This window comes from Hemitrygon akajei, chromosome 9 (assembly GCF_048418815.1).
Source record: "Hemitrygon akajei chromosome 9, sHemAka1.3, whole genome shotgun sequence".
Taxonomy (NCBI): Eukaryota; Metazoa; Chordata; class Chondrichthyes; order Myliobatiformes; family Dasyatidae; genus Hemitrygon; species Hemitrygon akajei.
In genome coordinates this window covers 166,926,595-166,940,105 of record NC_133132.1, presented here as the reverse complement: position 1 = coordinate 166,940,105, position 13,511 = coordinate 166,926,595, and the positions used below count along the sequence as shown (strand labels likewise).

The following is a 13,511-nucleotide window of genomic DNA, read 5'->3' as shown; positions in this document are numbered from 1 at the left end:
ACACACACACACACACACACACACACACACACACACACACACACACACACACACACACACACACACACACACACACACACACACACACACACACACACACACACACACACACACACACACGTCTATGGAGAAGAGTAAACAGTCGGCATCTTGGGCCAAGACTTCTTCAGGACTGGAAGGAAAGGGGGGAATGCCAGAATGAGAAGGTGGAGATTGGGGAAGGAGGACAAGTTAGAAAGTGATAGGTGAAGCCAGGTGAGTGTTGGGTGAGGAATTAAGAAGCTGGGAGGTGATAGTTGTAAAGGCAAAGAGCTGCAGAGGAGCAGAGGAGAGTGGACTATGGCAGAAAGGGAAGAATGAGGGGCACCAGGGATGTGATAGACAACAGAGCAGAAGAGATAAGAGGTCAGAGTGGGGAATTGAAGAAGAGGGAAGTGGGAGGGGGGAGAAATTAGCAGAAGTTGGAGAAATCAATGTCCATGCCAGCAGCTTAGAGGCAACCTAGATAGAATATGAGGTGTTGCTCCTGCAGCTTGAGTGTGGCCTCATCTTGGCAGAAGAGCACTCCATATTTTCTGTCTGGGTACGTTTCAGTCTTCTGGTCCTTTTAAGGGGTTTGGCCTTGAAATGGGGAAGGAAACTGGAGCACTTGAGGACATTCTCAAAGGTTTCAAAGGTGCATTTAACGTCAGAAAGGTATACAGTATACATCCTGAAATGCTTTTCCTTCGCAACCATACACAAAAACAGAGTGCCCCCAAAGAATGAATGACAGTTAAATGTTAGAACCTCAAAGTGTCCCCCCAGCTCCCCTCCCTCCCATGCAGAAGAGGCAGCAAACAATGACCCTGCTCCCCCCACTAGCAAGAAAAAAGTATCAGCACCTGCCATCGAGCACTCAAGCGTGCAGCAAAGCATCAATAAAGATACAGACTTGCAGTACCCCAAAGACTACTCGTTCACCGAGTATTCAACATACCACAGGCTCACTCTCTCCCTAATAAGGGGAAAAGGGGTGTCTCCGTTTCACAGCGAGAGGGGAGACATAACAAACGAATCGCTGGTTTATGATGTTAAAAGTCCGTTGCTTCACTTTTTCTGAGCTCTGTGCCCAAAGATCTCAGGCCTCTGGGCACACAGCCAGAGATCTTCCAACTCCCACAACACACTGATCTTCTGCTGGGACATCGATCCACCCGTCTCCAGCGCCACGGGATCTTGGACCGCCGAAGGCAAGCGGAGCTCTTAGGCCGAGCTCTTGGCGTGTCAAAAAAGTGCAGTGATTTTGATTCAGTGAACACACAGCACTCGTTCAAGACAAAATCTGCCAATGTAACTCTGAGGGAGCAACACTATCTCCTGCGTCTCTGAAATAAATTTGTTTTGGATTGTAGGTGAAGGTGTGACACAGGAGAGGGGTGAATAAAAAGAATAGAGATAAAGATTACCTTAGTGTCACATGTACATTGAAATGGGGTAAACATAGAAACAGAAAATAGGTGCAGGAGTAGGCCATTCGGCCCTTCGAGCCTGCACCGCCGTTCAGTATGATCATGGCTGATCGTCCAACTCAGAACCCTGTACCTGCTTTCTCTCCATACCCCCTGATCCCTTTAGCCACAAGGGCCATATCTAACTCCCCCTTAAATATAGCCAATGAACTGGCCTCAACTGTTTCCTGTGGCAGACAATTCCACAGATTCACCACTCTCTGTGTGAAGAAGTTTTTCCTCATCTCGGTCCTAAAAGGATTCCCCTTTATCCTTAAACTGTGACCCCTTGTTCTGGACTTCCCCAACATCAGGAACAATCTTCCTGTATCTAGTCTGTCCAATCCCTTTAGAATTTTATACGTTTCAATAAGATCCCCCCTCAATCTTCTAAATTCCAGCAAGTATAAGCCCAGTCGATCCAGTCTTTCTTCATATAAAAGTCCTGGCATCCCAGGAATCAATCTGGTGAACCTTCTCTGTACTCCCTCTATGGCAAGAATGTCTTTCCTCAGATTAGGGGACCAAAACTGCACACAGTACTCCAGGTGTGGTCTCGCCAAGGCCTTGTACAACTGCAGTAGAACCTCCCTGCTCTTGTACTCGAATCCCCTTGCTATGAATGCCAACATACCATTTGTCTTTTTCACTGCCTGCTGTTACCTGCATGCCCACTTTCAATGACTGGTGTACAATGACACCCAGGTCTCATTGCACCTCCCCTTTTCCTAATCGGCCACCATTCAGATAATAATCTGTTTTCCTGTTCTTGCCACCAAAGTGGATAACCTCACATTTATCCACATTAAATTGTATCTGCCATGAATTTGCCCACTCACCTAACCTATCCAAGTCACCCTGCATCCTCTTAGCATCCTCCTCACAGCTAACACAGCCGCCCAGCTTCGTGTCATCCACAAACTTGGAGATGCTGCATTTAATTCCCTCGTCTAAATCATTAATATATATTGTAAACAACTGGGGTCCCAGCACTGAGCTTTGCGGTACCCCACTAGTCACTTGGGAGTCCTCGTGCAGGATACCCTAAAGGTTAACCTCCAGGTTGAGTCGGTGGTGAAGAAGGCGAATGCAATGTTGGCATTCATTTCTAGAGGAATAGAGTATCGGAGCAGGGATGTGATGTTGAGGCTCGATAAGGCACTGGTAAGACCTCACTTGGAATACTGTGTGCAGTTTTGGGCTCCTTATTTAAGAAAGGATGTGCTGACATTGGAGAGGGTTCAGAGAAGATTCACTAGAATGATTCCAGGAATGAGAGGGTTGACATATGAGAAACGTTTGACCGCTCTTGGACTGTACTCCTTGGAGTTTAGAATAATGAGGGGGGGGGACCTCATAGAAACATTTCAAATATTGAAAGGCATGGACAGAGTGTATGTGGCAAAGTTGTTTCCCATGGTGGGGGGAGTCTAGTACGAGAGGACATGACTTGAGGATTGCAGGGCGCCCATTCAAAACAGAGATGCAAAAGAATTTTTTTAGCCAGAGGGTGGTGAATCTGTGGAATTTGTTGCCACGGGCGGAGTGGAGGCCAAGTCATTGGGTGTATTTAAGGCAGAGATTGATAGGTATCTGAGTAGTCAGGGCATCAAAGGTTATGGTGAGAAGGTGGGGGGATGGGACTAAAGAGGAGATTGGATCAGCTCATGATGAAATGCCGGAGCAGACTCGATGGGCCGAATGGCCGACTTCTGCTCCTTTGTCATATGGTCTTTTATTAGTAATGTGATCAAATGATACATTACTTGTGAATGGCAGGGAAGATGTAACTTGAGGGAGTGTTACAGAAGCTGTTGTTAATCTTACATTTAATCTGTGTTAACAGGATCTTCGAGCAACAATACAAAAAATATGCAACTTCGTTGGAAGACAGTTGGATGACGAACAACTTGAGAATGTGATGAAGTACAGCTCGTTCAATGAAATGAAAACAAATCCAAAGGCTAACTATGAAGACATCCCCAAAAAAGAGAAGGGTACATTTCTTCGTAAAGGTACAGAAAATTTTATAATTCAGTGTTGATGATTTCAGGTGCAACACATTTCATTGTGAAGCACAGACACAATAGTCACTTTATAAGGTATCTCCTATATCTAATATCTGAGTGGATGCTCGTGGTCTCCTGCTGCTGTAGTCCATCCACCTCAAGGTTCAAAGTCTTGTGCATTCAGAGATGCTCTTCTGTACAGCACGGTTGTAACACGTGGTTATTTGAGTTACTGTCTCCTTCCTGTCAGCTGGAACCCGTCTGGCCGTTCTCCTCTGAACTCTCTCACTAACGAGCTGGTCTTGCCCGCAGGTTGCTGCTCACTGGATTTTTTTTCTTTGTTTTGGTTTCTGCACCTGTATAAGCTCTAGGGACTGTTGTGCGTGAAAATCCCAGGAGATCAGCATTTTCTGAGATTCTCAAACCACCCCGTCTGACATCAACAATCATCCCACGGTTGAAGTCACTTATTTATTTATCGAGACACTGCACAGTACAGGCTCTCCCAGCTCCTCGAGCTGCACTGCCTGGCAGGCTTCGATCTAACCCTAACCTAATCATGGGACAATTTACAATGAACCTTACTAGCGGTACATCTTTGGACTGTGCAAGGAAACCCAGGTACAAACTCCTTACAGACAGCAGTCGAAATTGAAACTGGGTTACTGGTACTGTAAAACGTTGTGATAACCACTACACTACCAAGCCATCCCTGTTCTTCCCCCTTCTGACGTTCGGGCTCAACAACAACTGACCCTCTTGACCGTAGCTGCATGCTTCTATGCATTGAGTTGGTGCCATGTGACTGTCTGATGAGGTATTTACTCTGACAAGCAAGTGTGCAGGTGTACCTAATGAAGTGGCTACTGAGCATAAAGTGTACGCGATTGGAAGAAAAATAAACTGATTGGTTCCCTGTAAGTTCTGGAATAGAAAGAGCCACTCAGCTCAGAGTCCATGCCAGCCAGTCCCATTCGCTGCTCTCAGTCTCTGGCCTTGACCCTGAAGGTTTTGCTGAATAGTTGTTGATTAAGTTACCTTTTACGTGGTGAGGTTCTCTGCCTGCCCTGCGCAGTGAGACAGAGGTCCAGACCCACAGGTGATTTTTTTCTTCTCACCTGGTTCTTCAAGCAATCAGTTTAAATCTGATCCATATTTATTGACCTCTCTGCCAAGTAAAATAGATCCTCTGTCTTTACACAAAAGACTCTGCAGATGCTGGAAATCCAGGGTAATGCACACAAAATACTGGAGGAGCTTAGCAGGTCAGGCAGCAGCTACGGAAATGAATAAATAGTCAATGTTTTGGGCCGAGACCTTTCAACATTGTAAAGGAAGGGGAAAGAAGCTAGAATAAAAAGGTGGGAGACTGGTAAGTAGGAAAAGTTAGTAGGTTGTAAGTGAAGCTTGTTGGGTGGGGAATGGGGATGAAGTATGAAGCTGGGAGGTGATAGGTGGAAAAGGTAAAGGGCTGTAGAAGAAGGAATCTGATAAGAGAGAAGAGTAGACAATGAGAGAAAGGAAAAGAGGAGGTGCACCAGGGCAAGGTGAAGAGAAGAGGTAAAAAGTGGGCCAGAATGGGGAATTAAAGAAGGGGGGAGTTACTGGAAGTTGGAAAAATTGATGTTCCTGCCATCAGGTTGGAGACCAGCCAGACAGAATATGAAGTGTTACTCTTCCAACCTGAGGGTGGCCACATTCTGTTAGTAGAGGAGGCCATGGACCATGTTGTAATGTGAGTATTATTATTAAAAGTAAGTTAATACTAACCCGGAAGCTGTTGGTAACGAGAGGCGGGATCCGGGGTTGGCAGGGTTTTTACTTCCGTTCTTTTTACTCCCAGTATGCATTGTATATAGACAATAGACAGTAGGTGCAGGAGTAGGCCATTTGGCCCTTCTAGCCAGCACCGCCATTCACTGTGATCATGGCTGATCATACACAATCAGTACCCCGTTCCTCCCCTCTCCCCATATTCCCTGACCCCGCTATCTATAAGAGCTCTATCTAACTCTCTCTTGAATGCATCCAGAGACTTGGCTTCCACTGCCTTCTGGGGCAGTGCATTCCACATATCCACCACTCTCTGGGTGAAAAGGTTTTTCCGCATCTTTGTTCTAAATGGCCTACCCCTTATTCTTAAACTGTGGCCTCTAGTTCTGGACTCACCCATCAGTGGGAACATGCTTCCCTCCTCCAGTGTGTCCAATCCCTTAATAATCTTATATATTTCAATCAGATCCCCTCTCATCCTTCTAAATTCCAGTGTATACAAGCCCAGTCGCTCCAATCTTTCAACATATGACAGTCCCGCCGTTAAAGGAATTAACCTTGTGAACCTACGCTGCACTCCCTCAATAGCAAGAATGTCCTTCCTCAAATTTGGAGACCAAAACTGCATACAATACTCCTGGTGGGGTCTCACCAGGGCCCTGTACAGCTGCAGAAGGACCTCTTTACTCCTATACTCAATTCCTCTTGTTATAAAAGCCAGCATGCCATTAGCTTTCTTCACTGCCTGCTGTACCTGCATGCTTGCTTTCATTGACTGATGTACAAGAACACCTAGATCTCGTACTTCCCCTTTTCCTAACTTGACTCCATTTAGATAGTAATCTGCCTTCCTGTTCTTGCCACCAAAGTGGATAACCTCACATTTATCCACATTAAACTGCATCTGCCATACATTTGCCCACTCACCCAACCTGTCCAAGTCACCCTGCATTTTCATAACATCCTCCTGACATTTCACACTGCCACCCAGCTTTGTTTCATCAGCAAATTTGCTAATGTTACTTTTAATCCCTTCATCTAAATCATTAATGTATATTGTAAACAGCAGCAGTCCCAGCACCAAACCTTGCAGTACCCCACTGGTCACAGCCCGCCATTCCAAAAGGGACCTGTTAATCGCTACTCTTTGTTTCCTGTCAGCCAGCCAATTTTCAATCCATGTCAGTACTCTGCCCCCAATACAATGTGCCCTAATTTTGCCCACTAATTTCCTATGTGGGACTTTATCAAAAGCTTTCTGGAAGTCCAGGTACACTACATCCACTGGCTCTCCCTTGTCCATTTTCATAGTTACATCCTCAAAAAACTCCAGAAGATTAGTCAAGCATGATTTTCCCTTCATAAATCCATGCTGACTCGGACTGATCCTTCTACTGCTATCCAAATGTGTCATAATTTCCTCTTTTATAATTGACTCCAGCATCTTTCCCACCACTGATGTCAGGCTAACCGGTCTATAATTCCCTGTTTTCTCTCTGCCTCCTTTCTTGAAAAGTGGGACAACATTAGCCACCCTCCAATCAGCAGGAACTGTTCCTGAATCTATAGCACATTGGAAAATGATTACCAATGCGTCCACGATTTCTAAAGCCACCTCTTTAAGTACCCTGGGATGCAGACCATCAGGTCCCGGGGACTTATCAGCCTTCAGACTCAACAGTCTATCCAACACTGTTTCTTGCCTAATATATAATTTCCTTCAGTTCATCCTTTACCCTAGTTCCTTTGGCCACTATTACATCTGGGAGATTGTTTGTGTCTAGTGAAGACAGATCCAAAGTACCTGTTCAACTCATCTGCCATTTCCTTGTTCCCCATCATAAATTCACCCGTTTCTGTCTTCAATGGCCCAATTTTGGTCAACTATTTTTTTGCTATTCACATGCCTAAAGAAGCTTTTACTATCCTCCTTTATATTCTTGGCTAGTTTACCTTCGTACCTAATTTTTTCTTGGCGTATTGTCTTTTTTGTTATCTTCTGTTGCTCTTTAAAAGCTTCTCAGTCCTCCGATTTCCTGCTCATCTTTGCTATGTTATATTTCTCTTTTATTTTTATACTGTCCTTTACTTCCCTCATCAGCCACGGCCGCCCTTTACTCCCCTTAGGATCTTTCTTCCTCTTTGGAATGAACCGATCCTGCACCTTCTGCGTTATTCCCAGAAATACCTGCCATTTTTGTTCCACTGTCTTCCCTGCTAGGGTATTGTTCCATTGAACTCTGGCCAGCTCCTCCCTCATAGCTCCATAGTTCCCTTTGTTCAACTGTAATACTGACACATCCAATTTTCCCTTCTCCTTCTCAAATTGTAGGTTAAAACATATCATATTATGGTCACTACCTCCTATTGGTTCCTTTACCTCGAGGTCTCTGATCAAATCCGGTTCATTGCACAACACTAAATCTAGAATTGCCTTCTCCCTGGTAGGCTCCAGTACAAGCTGTTCTAAGAATCCATCTTGGAGGCACTCCACAAACTCCCTTTCTTGGGGTCCAGTACCATTCTGATTCTCCCAGTCTAGCTGCATGTTGAAATCCCCCATGACAACTGTATCATTACCTTTGCGACATGCCAATTTTAACTCTTCATTCAACTTACACCCTACATCCAGACTGCTGTTTGGGGGCCTGTAGATAACTCCCATTAGGATCTTTCTACCCTTAGAATTTCTCAGTTCTATCCATACTGACTCTACATCCCCAGATTCTATGTCCCCCCTCGCAAGGGACTGAATATCATTCCTCACCAACAGAGCCACCCCACCCCCTCTACCAGTCAGTCTGTCCTTTCGATAAGATGTATATCCTTGAATATTCATTTCCCAGGCCCTGTCCGCTTGAAGCCATGTCTCAGTTATTCCCACAACATCGTACTTGCCAGTTTCCAACTGAGCCTTAAGCTCATCTACTTTATTTCTTATACTTCATGCATTCATATATAATACTTTTAATTCGGTACTCCCCTCTCCTTTCATATCAATTTCTATTTCACTTGGCCATGCTGTATGATCTCTTCATGAGCTTTCTACTCCATTGATTCTGTTGTCCTTTTTAACTTTTCTTATTTTCACTTTCCCTTTAACTCCATCCTTATATTTCCAGTTCATCCCCTCCCATGTTATATAGTTCCTCCACCAATGCCACATGAGGTACCTGGATGCCTCTATATTGTAAATATCATTTACCATCCCCGATAAAGATGTTCTTTTGGCCAGCAAATTGTCAAGTCGTCTTTTTGTAAAGTAGAAGTTACCACAGACCGACATGTTGGAATGGGAATGGGGATTAGAATTAAAATGCCTGGCCATCTGGACAACCTGCTTTTTATATCTTCGCCCTCGATATTTATCTTCAATGTTAATTTATCCTCTATAAATATTGCCCTCTCTATTTATTTCCATCTTGGTAGAGGGATGGGAGCCAGAGTGACAGGGCTCGGGTTGGGGCAGGTGGTATACAATTAGATACAGTACACAGTCAGTCTGTCAGGAAGAACAAGCAGCTGATAAGGCAAAATTGCAGTCAGTGGCTCCAACACCTCTGTCCCGGGCTGTAAACAAGTGACACCACGGCTTGAGGCCTAGTCCTTGCTATGACCAAGGCCACACTGCTCCCCCACCGTCCACCCTTGCTCACAGTCAATAAATAAGTGAATCAAACTTGTGGCACACCAGTTTAACAATGTCCAAAAGCATCTTGCCCTAAGGATAGTGACCAAGATGGTCAATCGTTATTAGCCTGTACGCCTCCTTCAACTCGGGCAGCAGCACGATGTGCAGCTCCTTCACTTTCTCCACCAGTGAGCAACTCACTGATGGCATAGACCTGCAGAACTTTAAGTTCTTCATGTATAGCAGGATCATGCCATCATTAAAAATACATTTAAATATGGCAGTAGCACCTTTTGTTGGCCCAGTAAAAGCCACTGCTACCAAATGCATGTCATCTTACCTGGAAGCTTCCTCCCACAGTCCAACAATGTACCAGTTAATAGATTGATTGGTTGTAAATTGTCATGTGATTAAAGTAGGTAGGTTACTGGGTGGTACAGGTCATTGGGTCCGAAAGGCTGGGTCTGCAATAGATCTCTAAATAAAATAAAATTGCTTTCGAATTGACAAATCCAAGTCGATGCAAGTTGATAAAAATACCCAATCTGAAACATTAACTGATTCTCTTCCCACAATTCTGTCTGACTTGATGGATTTTTCCAATATTTTCTGTTTTTATTGACGTAGGTACATTGCTGTAGGTGCTATCTTGAACAATTGGCTTCCCTCAATTTCCCAATTTTGTTGTTGTGTTTGACATGATTCTTCATTTCTTTTTTTTTCTTTCAGGGATGATTGGTGACTGGAAAAATCATTTCACAGTTGCTCAGTCTGAGAGGTTTGACAAAATTTTCCAAGAAAGAATGAAGGATATTCCATTGGAGTTCATCTGGGATGAAAAATAACTTCTTTAAAAAAAAAAGGAATAAGAAGAAGTAAAAAGCAATAACTTGTAGATGGTGATATTTTAGAAATAATAGAAAATATTTTCAGACCATTCTTATCATCATCATTATGTGCCATGATGTATGGCATGGGCAATCATGGTCTTCCATCTGTTTTTAACCTGAGAAGTTCTAATAAGCTCTTCCAAACTTTTGCCTGTCTGTCTCTTGATGTAACTCATGAATGTGAGTTATTCATGTTGATCATGACTTTGTCTTCCATCAGTTTTTCCTATCACTGCAAGATATTCGAGCTTCTCTTTCCTCAGTATGTGTCCCAGACATTCTGGTTGCTGTTTCCTCATTGATGACATTGGCTCCCATCTTATTCAAGCTTTTCGCAACACTTCCTCATTTGTTAGATATGGCCTTTGTGGCTAAAGGGATCAGGGGGTATGGAGAGAAAGCAGGTACAGGGTTTTGAGTTGGATGATCAGCCATGATCATACTGAATGGTGGTGCAGGCTCGAAGGGCCGAATGGCCTACTCCTGCCCCTATTTTCTATGTTTCTATGTTTCTATGTCACTCTGTCCTTCCATGATATTGCCATCATTCTTCTCAAAAACCACATTTCCGCAGCTTCAAATCTACCCTCACTTTGCTCTGATGTTGTCCAACATTCACTTCCATATGTTAGTGTGGAATTAATGTAGCACCACAGCACTCTTGAGTTTTGTACCCACAGAACTTATGTTATTCTTTAGTATCTTGCTCAAACACTTGAATATGCATGTCGCGGTCCCAATCCTTATTTATACTGTTACGTATTCAGGCAACAATAAATATATATGAGTTAGGCAAGGGTTTTTATAACAAATAACACGTTTATTAAACACTGAAAACAAACCCCACAAAAGTAAACAAACACTAGCTTAACCGGAATTCAGCTGTTGTGCGGCAGATTCACAGTTCTTAATAGCGTTGCAGTTCAAACAGTTCTTAAAGCGGTATTGAAAAAAAACAGTTCTTTAAAGCGGTATGCTGAAAGTTCAAAAGCTCACAGTCCATTTAAGAGGGAGAGACTTTTTAAAAGGCAATTTAACTTCTCTTCCACGTCTTTGTCCTTCGATCCTCGGCGTCGAACTTTCCCACGAAGAATTTTATGAAATATAACGGCTTAAAGGCACTGACCTTCCTTCCACACTATTCTCAATCTCCCGCTATCCCAGCGGAGATTAACACGAGAACAGTCAACGAAATTCTTCCGAATGAGGATCACACAAGGTCGAACTTTCCACCGTCGAAAATCGATTCTCCTCGATCTTTATCTTCCAAATTCTTATCTTCACTCTCCACCAGCAAAGAAACCACTGGCAATGACCTTTTAAACTTTAGGCATTATATAAAACTTCATTTTTCAACTAAACTGCGTCATCACATTAAATCATGCAGTGACATGAAGTCAGCTTGGCAAATCTAGCCACGAACTGCCCCCCCCTGACAGGGTGGGTCTTCCTTTTATAACCTGTAAAAAAAACCTGTCACATGACCTCTACTGGCGGGAAAATGACATCACTCCACCATTACAAGACCATTACCTCAAGTCCAGTATAACTTCAACCCCAGTCACGTGACAAGGGTACCACTGTCACGTGTCACGGGTACGTAACAATACATAACTTTAAACTGTTTATTGTGAACTTATGGATACTAAACTAGTGAATATCAGTATCACTCAATGTGTTCCCAACTGTTTTTTTTTGCCATGGACCCCTGCCATTAACCAAGGTAGTGGTCCATGGAATAGACTCTAGATTGGGAGCCTCTGTTCTAGAATATGGTTGTGGGTGTATCCATTCAGTTAAGTGCTGATCATTCATTTAAGTTGTGAATATATTATTGCTGCTGCTTCTTAAGCCCAGTACCCCTGCAGGAAGCTTGTTGCCGGCAGAAGCCTTTCAGAGTCTGTCCTGGTCCTGGACCACTGGAAGGTTGATCCGCCCTGAGGCTTCCACTTTCACTACACAACTTCGTAGCTGAAGACCTTTCCTCTCCCAGGGCTGAAGTCCTTGGAGCTTCTGTTGGCGATTTTGTAGCTCTGGGGTTACTAGCCCAATGCCCAAGCCTCCTCCTTTCACAGCTGGGCTTGTGACTGTCCATAGCAAAGTTCTATACTGTAGAACTAAACTTCAATATTTGATGATGTTTGAGGGAAATTTGAGGGTGAGAGCGAGAGAAGGATAAATGAACACTTGTCAGAAAGTATTTATTGCCCAAGCACACTACTGAGTAATGAAATCAATAGATGCTGGTTAAAGGGACTGTGCACTGAAGAAGTGGTGTTTAAGCACTTGAATGTTGGATGTAATTAGCTAACTAGAACTTAATTGATGCAATTGTTAACATTTGGCTGAAGTGAGGCTGTTGTGGGCTGAGCTATTTCACCCTAGAGGTGAGGGATGTTGGTGAGTGATGCATTACTTGAACCCAACCTTGGGACGGGAAGAAATAAACAAAATCAATTAAATTACTGATCTGTTTATTTTCATATGAGATTTTCTGCCTCAGCTGGCATCTTTATTGATTGCATTTTTACATTTGGCAAGAGTATATTTTCTTTTATGCTGAAACAGACAATAAATGTGATAGATAATGAGATTAATTGAAAAAAGGTATATTTAGATTTACAAAATACACTAATTATTCTAATAATCAAGACTCTTATTTTACATATAAGTGTTTCCATATTTTTGTACGAAATAGCCATACTTTATTTTGTGATGGTTGGGCATTTTTGTATTTATCCCGATTCAATTAAAATGTATTTGTTTATTGCATGTTTAAATTGAATTGTATTCGAATATTAACATATGGTCTTGTCTTGATTGAAACTGATTAAAATTAGATGTTGCACTTGATATACTGATGCTGATGTCTTGAATTATTAACTATTTTAGACCATAAGACATGGGAGCAGAATTAGGCCATTCAGCCCATTGAGACAGCTCTAATATTTGATCATGTCAGATTCACTTTTTTTCCTTCTCAATATTATTCAAAGAGCCAAAGTACATTTATTATCAAAGTGTATATGCAGTATGCAACCCTGGAATTCGTCTTCCCCACAGACGGTCACAAAACAAAGAACTGTGGAACCAACCCGTTCAAAGAAAAACATCAACCCCCCCCCCCACCACGCACAAAAATTTGCACAAATGGCAAAGAAAGAAACTGAGCAAAAACACAGAAAATGGAACAAAATCAAAAGGCATATTTTATGCTCAGTTCAGCTCAGTGTTCATTATCTTCAGGCCGCCCCAGTTCAAAAATCGCCCGCCCAGAAGTTGTAACAAAAAAGGAGCGACCAGAACTGGACCTAGAACTAGAAATGGAACACATCATAGAAACCAAATTAGAGTCCAAATCCACAATCCACATTGATTTTCTCTGGCACGGTCTGCCAACAGTATCGAGGGAAAGAGAGATCACACGAATTCAAGGACCCTCCCTTGGGAGCAGCAAGAGAGGGGGTGACAGACCACCACAAGCAAACATCTTATTCTGCTTTTTACCCATAACTTTTGACACTCTTACTACTCAAGAAGCTATCTGCTTTACATATATCCAACAACTTGGCCTCCACAGCCATCTGTGGCAATGAATTCCACAGATTCACCACTGTCTGCCTGTTGAAATTCCTCCTCATCTCTATTCTAAAGGGGCACCTTTCTGTTCTAAGATTGTGCCCTCTTGTCCACGAGTAGCAATTACATGCCAAACATT

General features: G+C 43.1%; 1 protein-coding gene across 2 annotated transcripts in view; it reads left to right on the top strand.

The window, feature by feature from the left end:
• Positions 1-12,646, top strand: part of LOC140733734 (amine sulfotransferase-like) — a 106,312-nt gene extending 93,666 nt beyond the window's left edge. For both annotated transcript variants that reach the window (XM_073057450.1, XM_073057449.1), the window contains exons 6-7: positions 3,337-3,505; positions 9,633-12,646. In XM_073057450.1, coding sequence (XP_072913551.1) covers positions 3,337-3,505; positions 9,633-9,748 — 285 coding nt within the window. In that variant the 3' untranslated portion in view covers positions 9,749-12,646. The remainder of the gene's footprint in view (positions 1-3,336; positions 3,506-9,632) is intronic.
• The last annotated feature ends 865 nt before the right edge of the window (positions 12,647-13,511 follow it).